At 44.4% G+C, this 25,507-nt stretch overlaps 1 protein-coding gene across 2 annotated transcripts in view; it reads right to left on the bottom strand.

Moving 5' to 3' along the window:
* The window catches only part of Zfat (zinc finger and AT-hook domain containing), a 171,155-nt gene that overhangs the window by 67,887 nt on the left and 77,761 nt on the right, over positions 1 to 25,507 (bottom strand). For both annotated transcript variants that reach the window (XM_075960878.1, XM_075960877.1), the window contains exons 5-10: positions 25,128 to 25,278; positions 20,028 to 21,481; positions 19,003 to 19,235; positions 10,369 to 10,456; positions 8,952 to 9,101; positions 6,061 to 6,234 (exon numbers count right to left, since the gene is read on the bottom strand). In XM_075960878.1, coding sequence (XP_075816993.1) covers positions 6,061 to 6,234; positions 8,952 to 9,101; positions 10,369 to 10,456; positions 19,003 to 19,235; positions 20,028 to 21,481; positions 25,128 to 25,278 — 2,250 coding nt within the window. The remainder of the gene's footprint in view (positions 1 to 6,060; positions 6,235 to 8,951; positions 9,102 to 10,368; positions 10,457 to 19,002; positions 19,236 to 20,027; positions 21,482 to 25,127; positions 25,279 to 25,507) is intronic.

Raw genomic sequence — 25,507 nt, 5'->3', positions numbered from 1 at the left:
AATTAAGTGAGAACCTCCAGATTCTACATCATAAATATTTTTGTAAAAGGTCAAAGTGTATGTGGTCCCAGAATTTCCCCCTAAATTTTTGAATTCCATTGACTGAGATCGGGCCACTAACAGATCAATTCTGACTTTGTACATCTGGCAGGCAAAACTTTATAAACCTTCACCCAGACTGACCTCTCCTCTCCAAGTCACATTAATAAGCCCCTGCAGGAAAGAGAAACGCAATAAACAGGGATAGATCACTTTAAATAAGCCAATAAATGTGAAAAATTAGATTCACATGCAGGTGAAAGAAAGGGTGGTGACTCACCGTCTTTTTACTTCATTAAAAGATGCCTAAGAAGATTCATTTAATAGTGCGTTCCCCAACAGTGCTTTAAAATATCTAATTCACAAGCACTTGATTTAACAAAGTTTTCTGAGATGAAATGGTGAGGAAAGAAGGGGCATTTTTTAAGAAGGGCTGCAGCCTACCCTCTCTATGGACTTTACATACAAGGCACTTTACACCTTGTTTTTCACTCATTCGCACCACAAAAATTTACTGAGCACAGGTGCCGTTCCGGAGCTGCAGATACAAAACAAATGCACCATGCACCAAGTCTCAGCTGGCTGAGCTACCTACCCAGCACAGTGCTTCTCCACCTTCCTAGTGCTGGGATTCTTTAAGACAGTTCTTCATGTTGCAGTGACCCCCAATCACAAAATTATTTTGTTGCTGCTTTATAACTGTACCTTTTCTACTGTTATGAATCACAGTATAAATATCTATATGCAGGATATGAGATGTGCAAGCACAAGGGGGTCATGGCCCTCAAGTTGAAAAACACTGGCCTAGAGGAAAACACAGAAAAACCATAAACAAGGGAACTCCATAGGACAGTAGGGAATGACAAACCTAAAGAGAAACAGTACAAACATGCAGGAAGGGCCCCAAGTTGCTGCCAGAGAGCTTCTCCAGTAGCAGAGATGACAAACAACTAGACAGGGCACTGAGAAAGAAAGCCAAGGAGAAGCAGACAAGTTTGGATGACTTGGTGAGACTCCAGACACATGGTACAGAGGAAAAGACCCACTCAGAAGTGCTCTTCAGGAAACCAAAATCTCTGTTAGCGGGAGGGGGCATTCCAGTGTGGGGTGGGAAGTATACACTTAACAGGCCTGATAATGAGGTGGCAAGAGTCAGGTAGGGCAAGAAGAGATGAGGGCAGAGAGAAGATGGATGAGCTACAAGGACCACACAGGCCACACAAAAAACTTCAGATTTGCCTCAAAATGTGCACACCTATATTAGAGGCAGGACTCTGGACCATAAGTACAAGTCCGGCCTGTTTCAATAGGGTTACAGGCTGCTGGATAGAAAACAGACCCAGGCCAAATGGCAGAGGGGATGAGTGGCAAAGAGACTGTGTGCCCTGAAAAATGGGAATGGCAAGGACAATTCTTCTCCCTTGGACTCATGCTGACAACTAAATAAGCTATGTTCTTTCATCAGTTCTGAGATACATATTTTTCACATCTTATCTGTGAAATTGAAATGTGTCTAGCAGCAAGAATGATTTACAACAGCTTTTAGCAGTCGTGGTAGTCCACACCGCAGACGCTGTAAACGTGGCCTTAATGCTCATGTCATCACTTCAGTTCTCTACCAGGCATTTTTGGTATGCGCATGTACTTTGATAAGCATTCCAAAATGCCTTTGAATACTCTGCTTGAGGGGTGGGAATGTAGTTCAATGACAGAATGTTTGTTCACTCCCCAGCAGCACCAAAACCCATTTTTGTAAAAGAAGCATCATATACAGTATTGGGTTTTAGTGTGATATTTTCAAACAAAGTTGGGTTTTTTATGGTTAATCTGAAAGAAAGTCATAAAAACTATTTTAAATAAAAGTCTGTTTATTTAAACGAATGGTTATTGTGCACACCATAGTCAAAGACTTAACTGTGGGGCATAAATACAACAGAAGCACACTTTCACCTCTGAGGAAGGCCCAGAGTGTGACATCTTCCATCAGTGCAGTAGACAGAGCTGAGGACACTCTGAGAGTAAGACAGGAGGCCACTGCCCATGAACAAAAGGGTAGACTGCCACAACCCGAATGGTTCAGCTGAAACTGGAACTCCCAAGCCCTCAGAAAAACATGTCAGAATGGCCAGGTGATGAGGCCAAGAAACACTTTTCCAGAGGCCCAGAGAATACCAGGAACTAAGCTAGCAGACTAGATGTGACAGCTTGGGAGAACTTTCTGGAGATGGAGTTGGTCACCATGAGTGCAACTAAAGGCATGGGCAGCGACCTGGGTGAGAGGCCAGGGATGTTATCTCCTTTGTCAGACTCAAGCAGAAGAGCTGCATTCAAACAGGAGCACAGTTTAGGAAAATCACCAAATTTGTTCTCTATTTTGTTTTTATATATGCCTGAGAACAGTCCAATGAAACAAACATGTTGTATTTAAAAAAAGGTGGGGGAGGTACTGTGAACTACGGAGTAGTAGGTGGCTTCTGGATCACATGGGAGAGAACATGACCACTTGTTAAAGGATCTTTTCTGAGTGAGAGAACAAGGCTGTTCAAACTGACAAGAGCAGCTGGAAAAGGGTAGTCATTCACTAAGGCTGGGTACAGCAGGGTGGGCAGCCCAAGGCCCAGAGCAACTCCACACTGTTTCCTGCTTTTGTATATCTGGGTATTAAGAACAGTGTTTGTTGTTGTTGTTGTTGTTGTTAGTGTTTTCAATTATATTTGTAAAAACAAAAACAGAAGATGAAAAGGTGGCAGAAACTATGTGTGGTACTCCAAACCTAAACTACTTACCATCTCATTACACTGTCTGGCTACCTCCGCTCACAGAAAACAGGTTATGGTGAGGAAGAGCAGGAGCTGGTGTTGAGCCATGGAATGTGGGGTATCTAAGGGTCAGTCATCTAGACATCCACAAGCAGACATGCAGCGGGCAGTTAAGAAGGACTGGGGCTTGGTTGGCAGAGTAGGACCAGTACACATGAAGCCCAGTGGCCTTACTGATGCATGAAAAGGACTCTGCAACAGAGTAAAACTAGGACCCAGATCAACGATATGGAAACAGAGAAATCACCCATTCTAGTCACGCTGCAAGGAACAGGCAGACAACATTCAAAGCAAGACTCTCAGCTCTACCTACTCTGTGTAGTTTCTCAAGGAAACAACTTAATTCTTCTTCATCAGATAATACACTGTAGACCAAAGAAATGATCACTACAGACTTTGAAGCAGTGTTTACTGCTAGATATGAAGCCCCTATAGGGTTAAACACTGACAGCTTCATCAGGGCACTCAGCACACCAGCAAAGAACACAGGTACTGGCCAGGTCAGAACTCACTACACTCTGGTCAAATGCTCATGGGATGAGCCAGGGATGCAAGGGAGGACGCTTTCGTGACTAACATTCCATGAACAAAGGGGTGATAATCCAATGAAAGACCCCAGAATTCTCTTACAAAACTAAAATAGAATGGAATAGTATGTGGTAAAATTGTATTAATTAAAACAGTATCTTTTAAAGCAATGACCTAAAATAAAACCCATCAAAGACAAACCAAAATCTCAGAATGAAACACAGCATCTTAGAGCATTCTGGCCCAGCCAAGGTAGGTGGAAAGGATTGGTTGCTCTATAAATGCGCTGAGTCAGTAGACAGCCGTGTGAAAATGAAGATTCCTAACATGCTGCATGCACCAAAACAAGTTTTAAGAAACTGAAATTTCATAAGTGTTATGAAATCATAAATAAAACTTAAGGCAAAAGAATTTGTTTTGAAACAAGAGAGGTTTCTTTTATCATAAAAAACTCACAGAGGGTAAAGACATAAAGGAAAATATTGATAAATTTAAATGATCAACGATCTTTAACTTCTCTCTATAAAAAGAGATTGTAAGACATAAAAGCAAATGACAACCTAGGGGAATATTTATAGAGTCCCGCAAAGCACTGAGGTCCACAGGGCTCTATGAAACCAAAAAGATACAACAGGACCGGTACAAAAATCGGTAAGGGACATAAAATCTTTTCGAAGTCTCTGCCTTACACATGGAGAAATTCAAAGCTTTTTAAATAAAATAAAAAGGGCAGTAAGAGCATACAGTTTGAAAAGAGCTAGAGCAGGTAGCCAGTGGAGCTAGGTCAGCTAGCCTAAGCTCAGCCCCCAAGAACAGGAGTGCACAGTAAGTGTCAAAGGGAGACACAGATGACAGGCACAGCAGCCTCGGGAGAAAGAACCAAGCTTCAGACATCGCACACCACACAGCTGACCCTCCGTGCTCCTGCTGCCTAGAATCAGAGCAGACCGAAGTTAACAGACCCAGAAAATGTTAATGCCTCACCTCTTCATTTTTCAGTGTAACAAAGCTCTCAAAAATGTTAGAAAAAAAATAAATAAATAAAAACTGCAAATTTCTATAACTATGCTGAGGAAGACTCTACATTATTTGCCAGGCTATACCCTTGCAGGGAGGCCATACTGCTGTTTTGACCAGACTGCCCACACTGGTCCCTTTCAGAGTCAAAGTTAAGACCACTGTACCCTTTCTGAGTCTCCATGAATGCCCTCCTAATGCTGTTTACCATAACCCAGGATACAATGTGGCTCTGGGGGTGACGGCCTTCATGAATGTGCGCTTTAGAATACCACAGAGAGGAACACAGTTCCTGCAAAAAGACTCGAGTAATGTAAGATCAGCAAGGCCACTGTTTGAGAAGGTAGAAATTCTTAAGTAGCTACATGAACAACATTAATACTGTTACTTCCCCTATGTGATGACGGCCTACATAACTGAGTTTCTCTCTTTGTTTATTCGCAGAGCTGGGGATTGAACCTTGAGTCCCACTCACGCTACACAGGTACTCTACCACCGAGCACACACAACCCCATATATTTTTCATTTTGATTAAGACTATTTTTTTTTAAAGAAAGTACTGTTTAACAGTCATGGTCCTGCCATTGGTGCAGCATCCTGCAAGGCCCTGATTCTAATTCTAATAAATTACAACAAAGCATTCAGCCTTTCCCACTAAGCCCCTCAAGTTCAGTCTGACTCTTGTCAGGAACCTGCTAGTACACCCCCCAGCAGGACTTACTCCCAGGACATACACAGCATGGAAATAAAAATATCATCTCCTAAGCTCCAAAATTTTGAAACACTATGGAATTTACTTTTATCTGTATAATAAACCCTAATTTTTATATCTAATTGTGCTAAAATAACAATATATCAAGAAATTTTATAGTCATCTTACATGGAACATCCACAAGTTCCTCCCACAGATGAAGTTTCTAATTGAACAGAAACTTTGTAAGATACTGTATGATTTGGCTGCCTGTATTTCTCAATATCTTTCTCTTTGTGAAGCCCAGATGTGCAGTTTTTAAGGATACTGTATGCCTACCACCCATCGGAACTTTCTAACCCACAGGCTTCTGAACTCTCCACATCTGGGCACATACCTTCAAAGGCATACCTGCTCTTGTGTTAGTACATCTAGATGGTGGCCTCTTGAAACATGAACTAATCCTCGTGGTTTTGTTGTCCCTGAAACCCACCCAAGGCTCACACACATAACAACTCATATTATTTGTATTTTAGGCTAAGCCCTATTTTGAACTGAATAGTAGAAACCCCAGGGTAGCTTTTATGTAAATGCATCAACTCAAAAAATCAGGTCAGGAGCCACCACAGTTGTCTTTCCAACCAGACTCAAGGTGAGAAGGAAGACTAAAGAGGATAGAACCTTCCAGAACCAAGCACTAATAGTTTACTTCCTCCAGCAGCCTCCCTCTTCCTGTCCTACAGCACATGCTCACACGTCCCACGGGGTTTATGCTGAGCATGTTATAAGTGAGGCACTGCTTAGCACAGGTTGGAGAGACAGAGGACAGGACCTTGTGACCCTTCAGAGTGTGCATCCTATACAATATAGTGCTTTCCGGATACAAAAGGATGGACAGTCTCTCTTGGTCTTGGAATACCAGCTTCCAGTCACACATTTACAGGTCACTGGGGCTCAGGAACTCACCGTCGGACGTGTGAAGGAGCTTATGACTTTTCAATGTCCCTTTGGATTTGAATTTCTTGCCACACATGTCACAAAGGTGGGTCTTCTCAGTGCTGTGGCGGTTCATATGAGCCTTGAGGTTGCTCTTGCTGCGAGTTGCATATTCACAAAGAGAACATTTGAAGGGCTTCACACCTACGAGGGAGAAATGTACAGATGTATATTTACAGGTGTTTGGGCAGCTGTTTGTGGGGATCCAGATGAATAGTTCACACCATATCAAACATCTATCTGAATAAAGAAGTGCCTCTGGTTACTCCCAACACGTCCCACACTTCCCACATCTTCCATAATCCTGTCCCTCCCTCCTGCTGAAATGATCTTGCACATCACAGCGAGTTGGTCACTTCTGCTCTCCCTACAGTCTGGTAACTCCCTGAAGACAGACACTCTGCTCAACTTACAAAGTGGTCATTAAATCAAACTGAACCGAGTTGAACTAAATAAAATTAGAGGCCCCATCAGTCTTTGCAAAAATCAATGTGATCAGGCATCTGGAGTCAAGTGTCAAAGGATATTCCTATTCATAAAATAAACAGAACCATACTCACACTGAACTATTCCCAAGATACTGTGCCTACTCCATTTATCTGGCTTTCACCCACCAAGAGCCAGTATCAGAACAGCTGTCATGGTTCATTTCAAATCCATTTCTTGACCACTATGGAACTCTGAACTGCCAGGTGTGCACACAAAGTTCCACAATGTGTGGTCAGTGTCTATGACTGTGGCCAGTACCAGGACTTAGCTATCTCTATTCTATCCATCTTGTTGGTCTTCACATTTTTCTCTTGAATTTGTCTATTGTTGTTCTTGTCCCAAGTTTTATTTGTGGACTGAGCTGGGAAAAAGAATACTTACATTGCAATGCAATCCTAAGAATCCCAAATACTTAATGTGGGTAAGTAGGCTTTTTAGACAAATCTTTGATTCCATCATTATAGAAAAATTCATAGACAAGCAAAAAACGAAAACACCATGACAATCAAACATAAAACAGCACCCTTTAATTTTCTGAACCTTTATCAAAATTCTGAAGATTTTAAAAAGAGCAGATTCTTCCAAATGCTCAATATTGTATCTCCTCTGTGAGTGTAAAAGCGTTGGCTGAACATTAAGCCTGGACACACACTGAGCCTTCTTCTGAGGAATTTAGGAAATGTGTTTCGTAGGTAAATGAACTGACCATCAGGAAGATGGAAGGTTTGCCCCGTCCTGCATCTCATGCATGCTGAGGAAGACTGGAGCATGCACTCCCACTCCAGTCCTTTGTCTGCCATATAAGCATTATCAACCCAGAGAAAAGACTTCTGATCCCTAGGATTCTATCACACTGGATTTCCCTCAGTGTCAGGTCCTTGGTTCTGTCTCTAGGCATACCCACATGATTCCCATGAGCACCATTCTGAACCAGTGTCCATGCAGTTAGAGGCTTCTGCCTCCTTGTCTGCTGAGAACACTCAATGAACTCCCTCAGTGCCCTCAGAAAATGACATGTGTATGCATCGCAGCACCACTATTACCTGCTCCATCCCCACCACAACACAGGAAGCATCTCTTTCTCCTACATGTGGATGCATCTCCCCATCACTGTCACCTCCTCCATCCCTGCCTCCACACAATAAGTGCCCCTTTCTCCTACATGTGTATGCATCTCCCCACCACTGTCACCTCCTCCATCCCTGCCTCCACATAGGAAGCATCACTTTCTGCCAGTGCAAGTCAGTGGAGATGTGAAGAACAGAGCGTCAGATTCATGCCATGTGGATCCAAATCCTACACCCATTACTTGCTGGCTGTGTGGCATGAATATCTCATAACTTTCTGAGCACCGTAGTCCTCACTGGCTCTCTCGTCCCTGAACACACCGACCAGGGCATCATAGGCAAAGCACTAAGCACACTGCCTGAGGCCCACAGTGCTCAATAAATGCTGGTGAGCAAGAAAGCACCATGCAGCCCCAGCACCGGGCCTCTGTTCCATGCCTTCTCTCTTAGTTAAACTGGGAGTCTCTCTCTTCCCACCAGCTCCTCCCCTGGAGCCTGCAACTGATAGCATATTATGAGACTATTTTCTCATTCCTCTTCCCTTCACCTGTTAATCTTTGTCCTAGGTGACCAATGGTCCCATGTGGTCCTGCCTATAGCACTCGGGCTCCTGACCACAGGAGGGAACTAACACACAGGATTGGTGGGGCACTCGGGCTACTTACATCTTTCTCATGCCCAGGAAAGCAACATCCTCCTCTAGGGGCAGAGAATAAGGTTGATGACAGGAGACTCCTGACTTGCAACTTGCCATACTCTCAGTAAATGGCTAACACTTCCATACCTGTTCAAGCACCACTGAGCACGGCCCCCAAGCTTCTCTGGGTGACCTCATTTCCACTCAAACCTTCCACCTTCAAATCCTCTCTCTACAAGATAAACAGTGATGCTCCACACTGCCAAAATTGCAAGATTCCCACTGCCCTCTTTACTTGCAGTCATTTAAAGTTCCATATTCTTCAATGCCAGCTACATACAGTGAATGACAGTGGGCACTGGAGCTGCCTAGAGTAACTGGTGAAGTTTCCTGTTCTCAGGACACTGGTTTCCAAGTAAGCAAAGTATTTCACCATGGTTATAACCAGAGCTAGGAAGAGGGGAACATCGCTATACACCACGAATGCAACTAGAGTCATGGTTTTACTCTCTGATCTTCTCCACTGGCTGGCAAATACCCCTCTACGTGCTAAAAAAAAAAAATCCTAACTACAGGACATGTGATGACAAACTTCCTCCTGACACAGTCCCAAAATAAAACACACAGCACAGAATTAAATAGAAGTTCCAAATGGAAAGACGACTCACCCTCATGAGCCCAGATGTGCCGCTGAAGGTCTGAGCCATTCTTCATGAAATAAAAATCACAGTATGGACACTTCATGGCTCGCTTTCCAATTAGCCCTTTGAGCTGGACCCTTCTCCCAAGAACCTCAGAAATGGTGTTCATGGAGACCTCTGACAAAATAGCAGGGTTACAATCAGAGAGATCAAGGCTTTGATCAAGGCACTTTGTTCTTCAGGTTAGAGGTAAATAAACTTCAATGGCACCTGCATATGTAAGAAATATCCAGGAAGTGACCCATTGGTATCACAAAACAGCATGTTTACTGCAAAAGCTAAACTTGAATCTGACCAAGTTGCAGATCTAAGTACCTGTTAGAGGACAATGTGAATAATGGAGAAACACCACAGCGCCAAGAGCAGACTAACATGGAGCATGGGCTTTCTACAGGAAAAGTCACCCAGCTCCTCCCAGATGGGAGACTGGGGTTTCTATAGAATACAGGGAATGTAAGAGACACAATCACTAAAACACTGCAGCTCAATTCAAACAAACTGTACAGAAAAATCTTAAATCAACTGGTGACATTTTAAGTGGCCACACACAATACCCTAAGGTGCAGTAAGAATCACTGACAGCATTGTTTTTTTTATAGGCCACAGAGGTCAAGCTAAGTAAAACCATTAATTAGAGATAATCCATACGTCTTTCATAGGATAAATGGGATAAACTGTGGAATACTCTAGAAAGAAAAAGTTCATGAGTGGATATATGTAAACAGCTCGGGAAATGTAGAAGCATATAGAAGTTGAGGATATATAGGGCTCCTTATACAATTCTGTATTTATAAACAAAGGTCAGTGCTTTTAAATGCTGTTTTCAGCTCATACGGGACCATTGGTCACCTAGGACAAAGATTAACAGCAGAAGAATGGAATAACATAACCCACAGGTTCCCAAGACAAATGTTCCAATTTCTGTGTGTTCTCAGACAAAGCATAACTGTCAGAACCCTTTACTTTTAACAGAGAAATCAGTTCTCTTCTATCAAGGGCTGGTACAAATGTTTAAACAAGAAGAGGCAGGGACGAAGAAGGTGAATTTTGCTGCTTTTTACTTATGTAATACAAAGCACCCAGGTCTGCTCTGTCTCCTCTACTTAATAAGACAATGGAGTCTGATGTTAAGGTAAGGTCCACCTCAAAGATCCCATGGTAGTAAAAATGACAGTGTCGGCAGTAGAAGTGGTCAGCATGCCACCCTATAGGGTGAAACAAGGCAGATACAAGGCTTCCCTAAGGGAAGACCATTTTAAATACTGACTTCATTCACATCCTCCCTCTTCATTCCTAGCTGGTACAGCCTACATACAGTATTGTGTTTTAAAATAAACATAAGTATTTAAAAATTAATCTTCTTTTCTAAAATTCATAATCTTACCAGGATGATTGGTCTTGATATGTGTCTTTATCAATCGGTCTTCTGAAAAAGATTTTTCACATACAGGACAAGAATAACTCCTTTTGTCCTTAATAGAAAAAGAAAAAGAAAGCAATTAACTATCTTAAGTGTAGGTTCTGTAGAAAGACAACTACTACCCTTACCATCATCATCATCATCATGACTACCAACACACACCATTACCACTACCATTAAACACCATCACCATTACTACCACCATCATCACCACCATCACCCCATCACCATCAGCAACACTGTTACCTCCACCATCAATGTTGTCACCATTCCCATCAACATCACTATCACATCTATCATCAATACAGGTTGATGACTACAACAGTCAGCAGCAAAAGCCTCGTCACAACCAGACATACAATGCATCCTTCTGAAGCAACTACTAGACAGCCATCCAGTTCTGCACAGCCTGGGAAGATGCAGACAGAAGAGCTCTAGGAAGGTAGAAAGGGCAGGCAACAGGCTCTGTCACACATTCCAAGGATACTCAATAATCCAACAGTATACAATGTCCGCAGCACCCAAAACACTGCTTACACTAAGTTGTCACATGTGATTGAAATCCATATGCAATTATAAAAAAAAGTCATTCATGTTTACATTATACATTAAGAAATGGAGGGCCAGGGAGATGAAGACAAAATCAAGTCAGTCAACATTTTAGTGTGGGGGGGGGGATGAATTCATAAGGCCCTATTCCTATAGAGGAATTATTTGAAGTTGATAGCTTCTAAAGGGAGAGATATTCCTTTCTTTCAGGACGCAGCCTCTGGTAGGCTGACCATGCCCTATTGGAAGAACCCACACACAGGAATATATGACCAGGACAAATTGGAATTGATAGTTATTTAAAAAGAAAAAGAACATGAAGTTGGGGGGAGGCAAATCTGAGAGAGGAGATTCTGGAGTGAATATGATCTATCTATCTACATACACACACACACACACACACACACACACACACACACACACACACATATATAAAGCTTTCTTGGAGTGTCTCAATGTGCTTCAATTACTCCCTTCCCCTCTCCTTGACACTGGGCTCACAGTGCCATTTTAGAGAGATTCTTGAGGCTCCTCTGGCATCCTGGTGGCACCCTCCTACCTCTGTCCCAGCCGCCCTTGTCATCAGAGCTGATGGAGGCATTCAGAAGAGCTTTGAAGGAGTTTACACTGATCTCCCCTGAGTCCTTGCTGTTTGATTTTTCTTCTTTTAATCCCTGATAGTCTGAAAGCAATTTATCTTAGAGCTTATCAAGGGCCCTGTTTCTTGATGTCTTTGAAGATTGTCAGGACACAGACAGTGGGAAAGGGGGCTGGGAGAAGGGTAGATTCTTAGGATTAATTTACTTCTTTTTCAAAAACTCCCGTGTCTTGCTTCAGATGAAACCCAAGCACCAAACACACTCAGCAAACTTAAAAAGAACTAAGGCTAAAAGAGCCCCTGGCAAAGGCGGGGAACACAAGAAAGCTAGCCATAGGGTGGCTAAGAGACTAGCCTTTGGAGTCTATTTGCGCCAACACAAGTGCCTTCAAAGCCATTTGTGCCCAGAAAGTAGTGGGCATCAGCATGAGACTGCATTCACTGCAGCCACGGCAGGAGGTACAGAAAGAGCCCTTGTCTGAGGCTAGGAGCCTAGTTTATCACTCAGGTGACCTCATCTGGCCTGTGCCTCACTGGCCAGTATACTGGCCTCCAAAGAAGTGGAGTCCTGAGGCCCACACTGGCTGGAGAGCACCAAATTGAATCCCCCCACATACGTGCATCCCCTATAAAACACTGACATCAGGTCCCAAAAGAAAGCTGGCACTCACTCTGAACAACTGCTCAGGAAAAGGTCACAGTCACAGCGTCTGTTACATCCCAGAAGTTGTGCTGGGGACAAAGGCAGCAGATGCTTGAGTTCTTACAAGTTATCTAAAGATGTGCCACACAGCAAGCCCACCCATCAACGTGGGGGTGGCAGAATCCACAACAAGTACTACTATGGTAACACTTGTATTATGACAGATTCGAATACAGTACCAGAATGTGCAGTACTGAAGGTTGCAGAAAGAGGGCTCTCCTTCTGCTAAAGACAGTTCTGGCTCCCCAGGCCATGAGGAACCTGTTCTCCACACGGGAAGCTCTGGAAGCCTGAAGGCTGCTGCACAGGGGGTAAAATACTCAAACAGGGGCAACCCGAATCAATCGTGTTTTGTGATCACATGTGACCATACTCTTAAAGCCCTTAGGAAGGAGAAACACTTTCCAGTCACCTACATTTTCCTTTTCACATGAATACACACTGATCAGGTACACCCATCTGTTTCTGAAAACATGGAAAGTAGCCTCCTTTACTTTCTCTCTGCTTTTAGGCAACTTATTATTTTAGTTTATCCAAAAAAAAAAATACATGTTATTCAGCAAGCATCAAACAAAAGAAGTTTGTGTGCTTCTCAAAGGTCAAGGCCAAGTATTCTAAACACTGAACGAGAAGCTAGCAGACACTAGATGAATACACCACCACTCTGACTTCTAGTATCCTTATCCTCCAGATAAGGGGACGAGGAGGAGGGCATGGAGGTGAAAAGTAGCAAAAGCATCTACCATGGTGGCCCTGCATGCATGAGACCATGCTTAGCCCTTACCAACATAACCACAGCATGTTCCCAGGGCAATCCTGGCGGTGGACACTAGTGAACTCATTTCCAGGATACGAACCTAGAGAGATTGAAGGACAGGCTATTCCCCTTCAAAATCTTAAAACGAACACTCTCAGCCTTGGGCTGCAGCTTATGTGGGCACCTCTGAGGTCTCCTGAGAGAAATACAAGACAGAAGCAGGGGGCCCTTCTTTGAGTAACTAACAGATTCCCAGAGCCCACTGTTGGGATGACAGGGGGAGACATGGGTCTCATTCCTAACAAATGCTACTGTGACACTGGGGTTCAGAGAGGTCACCAATTAAAGCACTTAGGCCATCAATTTACACTCTTATTGATTAGGAGCCCAGGAATCCAGCCACCTAACCACAGCCCCCAGCAATACTAATACACTCTGGCATCTCAACACTTAATGCTGAAACAAAAGACAGAAAGTAATACTTGCTTTGTGTGGGGGTGAACACTACAGACAGGCTCTGATCCGATCTACTTAATCTCACGTTTTAAGGAGCCAGGTATGACTCACTGAAACGTTTGCACAATCCTCTAATGAGTCACGATCTATGGATGCTGCCATTCACTGACCTAATTTAATCCCCATAACCATGAGGGATGAGGGAAGCACTTTATCTCCGATGTACAAGTGAGCTAAAGGAGGCTCAAAGAGCCTAAGCAATTTGCCCAGAATCACAAAGACTGACTTGGGACTGCAAATGAGCACACCAGAACCCAAAGCTCCCTTGCATTTGACTAAAATCATGTTTTCCCTTCATGAAGTTTTAATAATTTTAAAGTTGCTTTTGATAGTGTTTTCTTACAGCAACAGGAAGGGAACCAAGGCATACATCGCTTTACACAAAGATTCTGAACATCCTCAGAATGCCCGATGAAGGAAGTTCTTGTCCCCATTCCCAAGGAGGGACGACTGCATTCCTATGCAGTCTATGCCATGGACTTAGTAATGAGAATAAAGAGGCGGTGGAAAGAAAGCACACTGGCCGCCACTCTTTGATGTACTTATTTGCCAGATTACCTCCGCATCCTAATAAAACCAGACTGTGTCAGGATCTGTAGGCTCATTCGGAGGTGGAGGATGATACTTTAATGTTTGCTCTGCACAAGAACCTGCATTCAAAGCAGGGATGCTGAAACAAAAGTGAAACCTCAGCCAACATATCCATAACCTCATCAAGTGCACAGGTAAGGAAGCCAAGCCCAGGACAGACAAGGACTCACTGTGGTTCCCATGGTTTCCTAGTGAGAACAGTATCACCCCTGTCCCAGCCAGAAGCTGACGTGATTGAGGTCCTCAGCTAGACAATAGTAACATGACAAGATGCTTTTACACCACAAGCAAGTTTGCACAATCTCCCTGGAACTTGGCAGCAGCTAGAGAAAGTATTCTCTGAAAGACATGAAGTCAGAAAGAGGCAGAGTGCTGGGCTCCACATCCCCAGTGGTACCTCTTCTTGGCTGTGTTGATGGGAGTATGCTAACAATAGTGAAGACAAGTGGCTGAGAGGATGACTCACCAAACATACACAGGAGGTTTGGCGATGGGGGATATAGGCAGCTTCTCCTTAGATAGTTTAAAATTTTGATAACTTTTCAAAGGAAAGATGAACATTTAAACTCTAAAAACTAACAAGCTTTACTGAAGTAATTTCACCAAGAATTAGCTCAAATCCTACAAATATAAGACAGCAAGACAGCATAGCTGAGCTACATCCTGATGCAATCACCACTAAAAATGCACTTCAAATGCTCATCAGTTCAAGGAGAGTGAGCCAAACTTCAAACAAGGGAGTACTGCCCAACTCTAAAGAGGAGCCAAGCATGAAGCCTGCTATCAGATAGATGGGAGAAAAAAAGATACTAGTCACAAAAAGCTTTATTTATAGCACACACATTTTATGTTCCTTTTATATAAAATGTTCAGGAGAGGCAAAGCTATGGACATACAAAATGTTCAGGGACAGGGAAGCGAGTGATGACAGCAAACAGGAGTGCCTCCCTATGGGATAACAGTAATGTTCTAAAGTTGCCAGCAGCTGCATAAGTCAGTGTGTATACTAAATTCCACTGCACTTCACATTTTAAAAGAACAAATTATACACTATGCACATGACAAAAAAAAGAAAGCTTAAAAAACAACCACCTTCCTTGCAGATGGGGAATATTTTAAAGCTAACACCTTCATTATCAGATCAGCAGCATCTACATGAAGAGAAGGCAACTTGTCTCTGTGTGGTATCTTCAGCTGCATGACAGAAATAAGTTACAAGAAGCTCAAGTGACAAATGTCATCGAGATTCAAAAGCTGGGAGTTTTCACAGAAGTGCCCTTCACTGCAATGGCAACACAGTCCTTCACTTCAGGAACAAGTGTTCAGCGGATTAACTTCCTGGCACGAACTCAAAGCCTTCCCAGCAGCTTTTGCCCAAGGTTCAGCTGACCACTCCCTCCCCACCCTCTTTCTTGGCCCAAATATCTTCAACCTCAGAATCATCCTCTGCATCCCCTCAGGGTGTCTGGGGAGGAAGGCAGTTTGTTGACCTGCTAGCCTTTTCCTCCCATTGTTGATCTATTCGTCCCACGTCCCACACAAAGCGGAATACACCTTGCAGGTAAAAGCCATCTTATGAGTACTGATGAGAAGCAGGGCAGTACCCCTCATGAGGTTAACTGAGCCACATTCCCTGTATCAGAATATTGTACTTCTTTAGCAGCAATGTGCAGATATTAACTCATGCAGCTTGAGCAAATGGCTGCCACTTAGCAACACAGGAATATTTACCACAAAGTCTCTGCCTACCTGGGCCAAAGTTCACTCCTGCCACATCCCTTCAGAAGATGTACAAGTGTCCAGGAATCACCAAGAAAAGCATATCTAAGACTAATGACCTGCCACCACCAAATGAAAAGCATGGGACAGTGATAAAGCCATGGAATGAATTCTGTCATCCTTCATTCATGGCATAATCATAGACCAAGTTATTGTATGAAAGAGACAGAGACACCAACCAGACTCTGTGCAGTAGAGGAAATGATTCCTAGTTCCCGGAGCTGACATGGGAATTAAGTAAAAACCCAAGAAGGAGCTACAAGATCAAACCAGCATCTTTCTGTCCCAAGATGGACCTCCCTGGAAGTGCTCTAAAGGAAGTCCCAACCATATTCATGACCACAAAAGCAGAAAAGTGAAATGCCAGTGTTGTATGCACATTCCCTCAGGAAGAGTGATTAAATATTTACCCACTCCTTACAGAGCTCCAATGGCAAACCAAGGTGTGCTTCTATCAAAGGCTAACCTGGGGAACCAATGAGTTTGAGCTTATTTGCAGAACACAAATGAGAAGTTACTTACTGGAGTCTGGGTGACCCCAAAGGAGCCACACAATGAAAAGTCTCACCTGGAACTAATGACAACTAGGTAAGTAGATGGAGTTCCAAGCATCCAGTTAACAATCCCACAATCTACACACTCTAGCATCCCCAGAGATCCCAAAGTCACATGCAAATAGGATAGAATTATACACAGCAACCTCTCGAGTAAAGAAAGAGTGAGTGAGATCAGGTAAGAGTCCAATAACCCTCTCCATGTCCCTCTTTCTATGAGAGAGCATCAAGAGGTCCACCAAGGTTAGCACTGCTGCTCTGCGGAAAGTCTTGACTGTTTTGCTCAGAGGTCGGCATCTAGAATAGCCTTTATATGTAAGAAGTGAAGTACACAGTCAATATCAAAGACATATTCCTGATGCTCCCCAAAAACCCCAACACTCAGGGACTGAAAATCAGCATTTGAGGAAGAAGATAACCAAACTAGACCAACATTCCCACGACATTCACAAGTACCAGACAAATTCTGAATGTGGAACAAGAGGCAGCCTAGGCTGTACAGTCCATGTTTCAGTGAGCACTGCTTTAGTTCCTGTCACCCATTTCAACTGGATTTGAAAACTCAGTCCAGAGCAGCCAGCTTCAAAAGAGTAAGATCAATGACATTAACATCAGTCCACACCAGGCATTGCTCTGTACACTTACATGTATTCCTTCACCTCACCTTCACCTGCATCAGTAAACTAAGGCATGGAGTAGCTCTGTTACTTGTGTCAAACACAAGATAAACAGGAGAGCAGGGGTTCAATCCAGGCTTCTGTTTTCCTAGTCTCCAGCATTACACTCTAAAGCTACTCCTAACAAGAGCCTATTCTAGCACTGGACTCCCTCCCTCAGCCTCTGTGTCACCCTGACAATAATGACAGAAACCATGTGTCCAGAACCCTAATGGAGAAAAACAAAGGGAAGGAGGGAGTGAGGGAGGAAGGAAAGGAAGGAGGGAGGAAGAGAGGAAAGGAAGGAGGGAGGGAAGGAGAGACAAGATGGGGAAGAAGGGAAGAGCAAGATCAAGAACCAAAGCAAGCCTGTGACATGAGTAAGAGAGAATGAGGAGAGAACAAGAAAGTATGACAGGAAGCCAGTATACAATAGGAGGCGCAGCTAGCACTCACACACTGATGCGCAACTATTTATCAGCACAGTCTTGGACCATTCTATTTTAACATTGCAGTAACAACAGAATATACAAAATATGCACAGATGTGTGTGCATGTGCAGGGATGTCTAAGTACACACATGTGCAGACATGCTTCTATGTACCACTGTACATGAGTGTGTGTATGAGTGTGTACATAATGGACTTTGGTGGTTTGAATGAGAATGACCCCCATAGGCTCATAGATTTGACTGCTTGGACACCAGTGAGTGACACTATTTGAAAGGATTAGGAGATATGGCCTTGTGGAGGAAGTGTGTCACAGGGGGTGGACTATGAGGTTTTAAAAGTCCATGCCAAGACCAAAATCTCTCTCTCTGCTTACAGATCAGAATGTAGTTCTCAGCTGCTGCTCCATGGTCTGCCTGTATACCCTCATGCTCCCTGCCATGATGATAATGGACTAAGCCACTGAAACTATAATCAACCCCTCAATTAAACGCTTTCTCTTCTAAGAGTTGTCTTGGTTCTGGTGTTCTTCATAGCAACAGAAGAGTGACCAAGACAGACTTTTTAAGAGTATATTTTATATAAAGTGAATTTTGTTGGAGTCTATTCCAACATGCTCTGACTTCACACCTCTGAAAAAGCCCCGAATGCACCTTAATGACAAACCACCTGTTAAGAAGAGCAAATCATCCAATTTCTGAAGTCTCCTTTTGTGCTGCCTTTAGCATAAATAGGGCCACATGGGCCTCAGGTGTGGCTTCTTGTTTATGTTAAGAAGTCTGAAACCTTTCTCAGGGAGTGTCAGTCTCTTCCCATCAGACTAGACCTTGTAGAAACAAACACTCACTCATTGCATCGTTGTGTGATCAACCGTCACAGAACCAGACATGCCCATCGTGCACATTAATGGTACCTTGGATTAATAGCTCACCTCTCAAGTCAAAATGGTTCCTAGATGCTGTTGATGTTGACAATACATGCACCACTAACGTGGCAACAGTGGCCATTAACATTCACTACACTCACACTGCCTACCAAACACTGCTCCTGGTACAATTACCTAATCCTATCCAATCATCCAACTTAATGCCCCAACAACACTTAGAGGCAGCTATTATCATTCCTGTTATTAATAATTCTTTAAAATGCCATTTATGAAACCTTTGCTTCATTTCCATTCTGCAGATCTTCTGTAAACTTTCTCAAATGCTAAAAAATTTGCAGAGGATGCAATTTGTTCAGTGTGATCAGAGACTCACTATGAAAGGAGCTGGACAAAGGTTGAAAGCTCTGTGAGGCATCGGGGGCAGGAGAAGGATCCGTCTGTGTCCGGAGGGAGCAGGATGTTCACACGCCTGTGGCAGTGACATCTCTATATGCATCAATGTGAGAGAGCACTGGGCACCCAGGGGGAGGTGGGGGCTGCCGCTTTGGCTTGCTACTTACCAGCTCTGTGTGAACTTTAAGATGGGCCTGTAGTTTATATTTATCTGGAGTCGAGTAGTCACAGCCGTCAGTGGGACACTTCAGCAAGATGTTACTGTGTTTCTGAATTACATGGCGTTTAAGGCAGTTTTTGGTGATAGAAGAATAGTGACACTGGGAGCAATAATACAGATGTTCCCGGGTGTGGGTGCGGACATGCATGTCAAAATGCACTTGGTACCAAAAAAGTTTGCCTAAAAAAATATTTTCACATGAGAACAAGGAAGTTTCTTTTATACTGAATTTGATTTTTTTTAAAAAAAATTATCATCATTTTTTAACTTCCATATTTATCGCCTTTATCTGGTATGCCCTTCACACTTTCCACCACACTTCTGTCAGGAAATTACTTTTCAAAAAGGGCAGTTTTTAAGTATTAAGGTACCACCATCTTTTACATGGTGGTAGGGCTAGGAAAAGAGAAAGGAAATGTTTTATTGAGAGCGAATTATGTCAAACATCACCCTGCAAATGCACAAATCCAAGAGCCTCAAAGTCCTCCTGACGTTCTGGGCTATGAGACAGGTTCTAGGCTACCCACTTCCTGTACTGCCTGCTGTCTGGGAGCTTCCAGAGGCAAGCTTTCACCACCAGCTAGAAGGGAGCTGCTCGGGTCTCCCTACAGGGCTACAGCCAGTCTCCTAGCCTCTCTACCCAGTTGACAGAGTCACAACTGACAACAGAAGAGTGACTCTTCTTGGTCAGAAGACGGTAGATGTTGTGAGCAGCCCTCAGCATGACCCCCAACACGGTCAGCTATGCATCCTCCCGGCTGACTCTGGCAAGGTTCCAGCTATGACGCATGGCATGGGTTCACTATTCCTATCTATCATGGAGGAGGGTGGCTCATTTAGGAGGTGTTCTTTGCAAACAGACATGAGCTCAAATGGAACCCAAGGCAATGACAGCATGATAGGAATGGACAGGGCTGCTGGGAAGGAAAGCTCCGCTCAGAGGCACATCTGACCAGCACAGCCTGTCCTTACCACAGTATTCGCACTCCAGGTCTCCATAAACCTTCCGGATTCTCTCGCATAGACTGGTGTTCATCTGCTTCTTCTGGAGACTGTCTAAGACCTTCATGAATGCCGTGCTGCCGGGATGATGCTCAGTGGAAGGTTTGCAAGAGTCAGGCTGGCACATTCCAAGGTCCCCTCCATCAGCCACCGTAGGGAGGAGGTCTGAGGACTCCACTGGGTTTGACCTGAGACACTTGTTAGAGTCAGGTTCACTGACTGGCAGAGTGACCGCATTCTGCCCTCCACCTGGAGGGCTCTGCTCGCTCTGGGCCTCTGGGTCTGGTTCAGCACTTTTGGCCTTGGTCAGCAGCAGTATAACATCTTCACCCTGAGTGGGGGCTGAGCCTCCATGCTGTGTGTCCAAGGTTGTCTCGGCAGCAGCAGGAGCCTCAGCAGAGGAGGTATCGTTTTTCAGTAAGAAATCATCTGAAACCATTCCTAGAGGGTTGAGGTCAGAGGGGACCTCAGTGGTTCCTACTTTGCAGGGGGAAAGGGGAGCACTTTCAGTCTTGGGGGTGTCCAAGGGCACAGCTGGGGCAGTTGCTTCTCCAGGGGCCTCCAGTTCCCCGGGCCCTACCTCAGGCTGAGATTCCCCAGGACAAGCCTCGTCCTTGTGCACATCGACTTCTGGGCACACAAATTCCTCAGCTGCAAGCTGTAGCTGGTCCCCCAAGGCTTCTTGCTGGATGTCCCCACCAGGCTCCAGGAGGCAGAAGCTCTGGTTGATGGAGCTGGTAAAGACCAAAGTCTCCTGGGCTGTCCCATGCACCTCTCGGATGTGGGAGCGCAGCCTGATGGAGCTGACAAACTTCTTGAGACATATAGCACAGACATAAACAAAGGGGTGCTTTCTGACATGCAGTTCCAAGGCCTGGTACTTAGTGGCCCCGTGGCCACAGAGCTCACAAGCAAAGGGCCACTTGTCGCCATGGACCAACATGTGGCGGTCCCTGTCTAGCTCGTTCTTGAACTTGCGCTCACAGATGTGGCAGTCATACAGCAGCTGCCGCTTGCCCTCCCTCGTCATCAGGCGGAGCTCATCCAAGGCCTCCTTGACCTTCTTGTCCTGAGGGTCATGCATGTCCCGGATGTGCTTGATGAGGTTCTTGACATCCGAGTACTTTTTCTTGCAAAAGCGGCAGTGCTGTTTGATCTTCTTGTGCACCCGCTCAATATGCACCTTGAGGTGGCCCTTGCTGAGGCAAGTGAAGGAGCAGTAGTCACAGGAGAACTTCTCGCCAGTGTGCTTGCGCAGGTGCACGTTGAGGTTGGCCTTGATGGCGCTGGCATAGCTGCACTGGGAGCACTTGTATGGCTTCTCGTTCGTGTGGATCCTCAGATGGGCCTGCAGTGAGTGCTTGAACTTGAAGACCTTGTTGCAGTATTCACAGGTGAAGATCTTCAGCTGAGTGGGACCTAACCTAGAGATGGACGATAGCACCATTAACTTCTGGAGACCTTGAACTGTTCCAGTGAACCATCTACCAAAGGCTGTGCAGTTGGCTACAGGGGAGTGGGAAAAGGTGGAACAGCTATTTATTCAACAAGTAAGACTTGGAGGAAAAGCAGGATAGACACAGACAATGATGAAAGAAAGTGCTGGTCTTTGGGGAGCACAAGCCCTAGTGGGAGAGAAGGGAGCCCCGCAATGCCCCACAACAACACGGTACTCATTGAAAGGAGTGTGTGAAGAGCAGAAAAAAGACACCTCTAACTGAACAAAGGCTGCTGGGGAAAACCGGCCATGGTAACAGCTGGGTCAAAGCTTAACGAAAAGGAACACAGTGACAAGAGAAGGAAACAGGGGTGTGATTCACACACGAAGATCACCAGGCATGCGCCAAGACTGTGTTCATTCTGGGATACCTGAATAGAAGCAAACTCAGCTTCCACGAGATTAGACCTGGTGCGCTTATTCAAAAACTTTGATAATTCACACTTGCCTACTCATCCCATTCACTTCAGAGTGGCTTTATTTCTCTTTGCCAGCTTGCATGCGTGGAAGGGTGCACCTGAGAGAAAGACCAAACCGTGGTCTTTATCCATGTTCCTACTTCTCCCCAGAAATGGCGAGCACAGATTGGTAATGAGTTTGGAAGAAGACCTCTAGTTTGCTAGATGGTAGGGGTGTACCTGCCTGTGGTGAGCAATAGCTAGAGAGGCTTCTTTGAGCCCAGGCGGTGGTGATCGAGGTCTCAGGTAGGAGGGGGTGGCTTTTGGGCAAGCTCACAGCTGATATGAACTACACTCCTCTCTCCTGAAGCTGTCATCCACAGTAGATGACTCACGAACTAACATCTATCCTCTTCCACCGTCACTGGGTAAGAGCTCAGATGGGAAAAATAGCAGTCTTTATTAACTTCACACATCATTAAATAAACAATTTCTACTGATGAAACCAAGCAGCATGTCAAGGGCATGTGTTGGTTTTTGCCGGTATAGTGGGGAATAAAATCACGCCCTGCCTCTTGGAGCCCAGTGTGGCTAGGAATACCCTGAATAAAAGAGCAGCGGTTCTGACTAATAATTAGTGAGTACTTACAAAAAATAGTGTACTGATCATTTAATTTCCACTCTCATCAACCCATTTTACACATAAGAAAACTAAGCATCAGGGCTGGAGAGATGGCTCAGATTAAGAGCACTGGCTGCTCTCCCAGGGGTCTTGAGTTCAATTCCCAGCAACCACATGGTGACTCACAAGCATCTATAATGAGGTCTGGTGCCATCTTCTGGCGTACAGACATACATAATAAATAAATCTTAGAAAGAAACAAAGGAGGGGAGGGGAAGGAGGAGGGGAGGGGAAGGAGGAGGGGAAGGAGGAGGGGAGGGGAAGGAGGAGGGGAAGGAGGAGGGGAGGAGAGGGGAAGGAGGAGGGGAGGGGAAGGGAGGGGAGGGGAGGGGAAGGAGGAGGGGAGGGGAGGGGAAGGGAGGGGAGGGGAGGGGAAGGGAGGGGAGGGGAGGGGAAGGGAGGGGGGAGGGGAGGGGAGGAGAGGAGAGGAACTTAGCATATGCCAACATAAACAATTGTTTAATGACTTGTATGCCCATGGCCTCTGGAGCATGCTCGCCCTTCCTCAACCTCTTTGTTTCATGAAACCTCTGATGCACAGCAGCCCCTCTGAAGTTTGACTGTGCACTTGGAGAAAGCTCTTTGAGAGCAGCTTCCACTGGTACCAGAACAGCAGGCACTGAAGTACATGACCATGCACCAGCAACAAGAACAGTGAGGGAAAGCAAGGAAGCAAGAGAGAATGCACCTCTGGAAGGTCTATCTAGGCTAGCCAAGAAGGATTTACGGCGCACTAATATCCATGCAGTGCTATTAATTAGTAGCATTAAACTGTGCCTACCGCAGATATAAGGTGTATTGATGCGGCAGTTCATACAACTGTCTCTTTAAATTTAAAACACTTAAGTGGCCTACAGTCCATAAATACTAGAGAGTACAACTCACATGATGAAATTAAAATATTCAAATTTGAGAGCTACTAGTACGCCTGCATACTAAGCCCAAGGCTTCTTTAAGGAAAGCTATTTGGATCTTTCCCAAATGACAAAGACATACAGAAGGTGATACATTTTATACAGAACACTGAAGAAAGAAGCCCTGAATTCATAACATTAATAAGCATTTCCTCAGCATTTCTTCGTCTATTGAGAGACCTAAATAGTCTTAAGAGAATCTTTTGTTCTTTGTTTTTATATTATTATTAGACAACTATCTAGCAGATCTCTGAGTGGTCTGCTTTTGGAGAAGACGCTAAACCTGGATACTATGCTGAACAGGCTCCATTTGACTTCAAGCATGAGCCATAAATGGTGATTGTGGACTAGCGCACCGAGCTATGATGGGCAGAGAATGCTTTCGGAATTACCTACTGTAAGCATTTCCTATTTGGAGAGGAAAGTACTGCTGAAGAATTTTCAAAGGTCAGACCCCCTACTGCAGTGATTCTACCTTTGGGAATCTACCTGAAAGAAACAAAGGGACAGTCGATTGAAGGAAGGGACTCCTTCAATGCCCATTTCCTCACAACAGTTAAGGACAGCAATATCCTTGAAGGCTCTCTTGTAGATCCTGCTTACATGTTCGTCCATTGGCATCAACAGGGCCATATTCAGCTAAGACACATCTAGAAAGCAACAAACACCCCAAGCCCTGGGAGGGGGGGCAGTTTTGGATGCCCATTAGAAGTTCTAAGTACTCATTCCTTGATGTAACAATTTCACTTGGCGTAATTTATATCTCAGCAGTCTTGAGAAGCATAGGAAGGAGGCTGTCCCAGAGTATAAATCAATGCGCTATCATCACAGAAAAATGTGGGGAGTTGACCTGCCCATGGTAGCACATACCTGTAATCCTCACACACAGGAGGTTGAGACAAAAAACAATGGGGTTAAGACTAGCCTGGGCTACATAAGTGGTGTCTTTTTATAAGGTGTTTAAATTACAATAGAAACATATAAGAAGAGAAATATTTTTAAGAGGTACTAAAACCGAAATATTTTCAAGGTATAGTAAATTTTTTAAATGTGATAAATAATAGTGCATTTAGTACTTTGTATGACAACAAAACATATATACACACATATACATACACATATATATATATTAGTATATCATGAAACACTAACAAGTATATGCAGTGAACTAGCCATAGAAGTGAAATCTAGAAAGAACTATGGGTTGCAGAAGCTCTCACCATGAAGGTTGCTTCGGTTTTTACTGTGTGCCTATGACTACCACAGTATGTACAAAACAGGCCCTGTTTGCATCTCTTTTTCCAGTTTAATGACACATTTGAATAGATAACATGCTGTGCCCTGTGAAGACAAGAGAATGCTCAGTCCCTAGGGTACATTGTTCTGCCTTGGTCTTGGAGGAAGCACTCCACTAGGTTATAATCAAGAGGTAGATTCTTTAGCTAAGCTAATGAGTTAAGACCCTTTACTGATAAGGTCATGAACAGAATCCAGACCAGCAAATGTACAGCTCTTTCTTGCTCTTTGTGAATGTTACTTACAACCTACCTCTGGTTAAGGACCCCTGGGACAACTCACCTGCTTGACTTCATGGGCTGTTCATACGGGGTCTGCTGAATGGCATATTCTTGGTACCCTCTCCGTGGCACCAGATCTGCTGCTGTGGTCTCGGGAGGGGCTGCTCCTGTTTCAGGGGGCCCAGCCTCCACTGGAATAATCTTGGTAGCACCTGAGATTGATACACAGTGCACTGCTTACTGAGAGGTCTTAGCAATAGCACTGACCCTGCCCAGCAGAGTCAGTAGGTCCTGGGGGCATTTACTGGAGGACTTCCCTGCAACGCACTGGTTTTCTTATTCAAATAACAGAGAGAGAGAGAGAGAGAGAGAGAGAGAGAGAGAGAGAGAGAGAGAGAGAGAGAGAGAGAGAGAGAGAAGGTGATGATACAGTTTTTCTAG

This window comes from Microtus pennsylvanicus, chromosome 2 (genome assembly GCF_037038515.1).
Source record: "Microtus pennsylvanicus isolate mMicPen1 chromosome 2, mMicPen1.hap1, whole genome shotgun sequence".
Taxonomy (NCBI): Eukaryota; Metazoa; Chordata; class Mammalia; order Rodentia; family Cricetidae; genus Microtus; species Microtus pennsylvanicus.
This window is presented reverse-complemented; position numbering and strand designations above follow the sequence as displayed.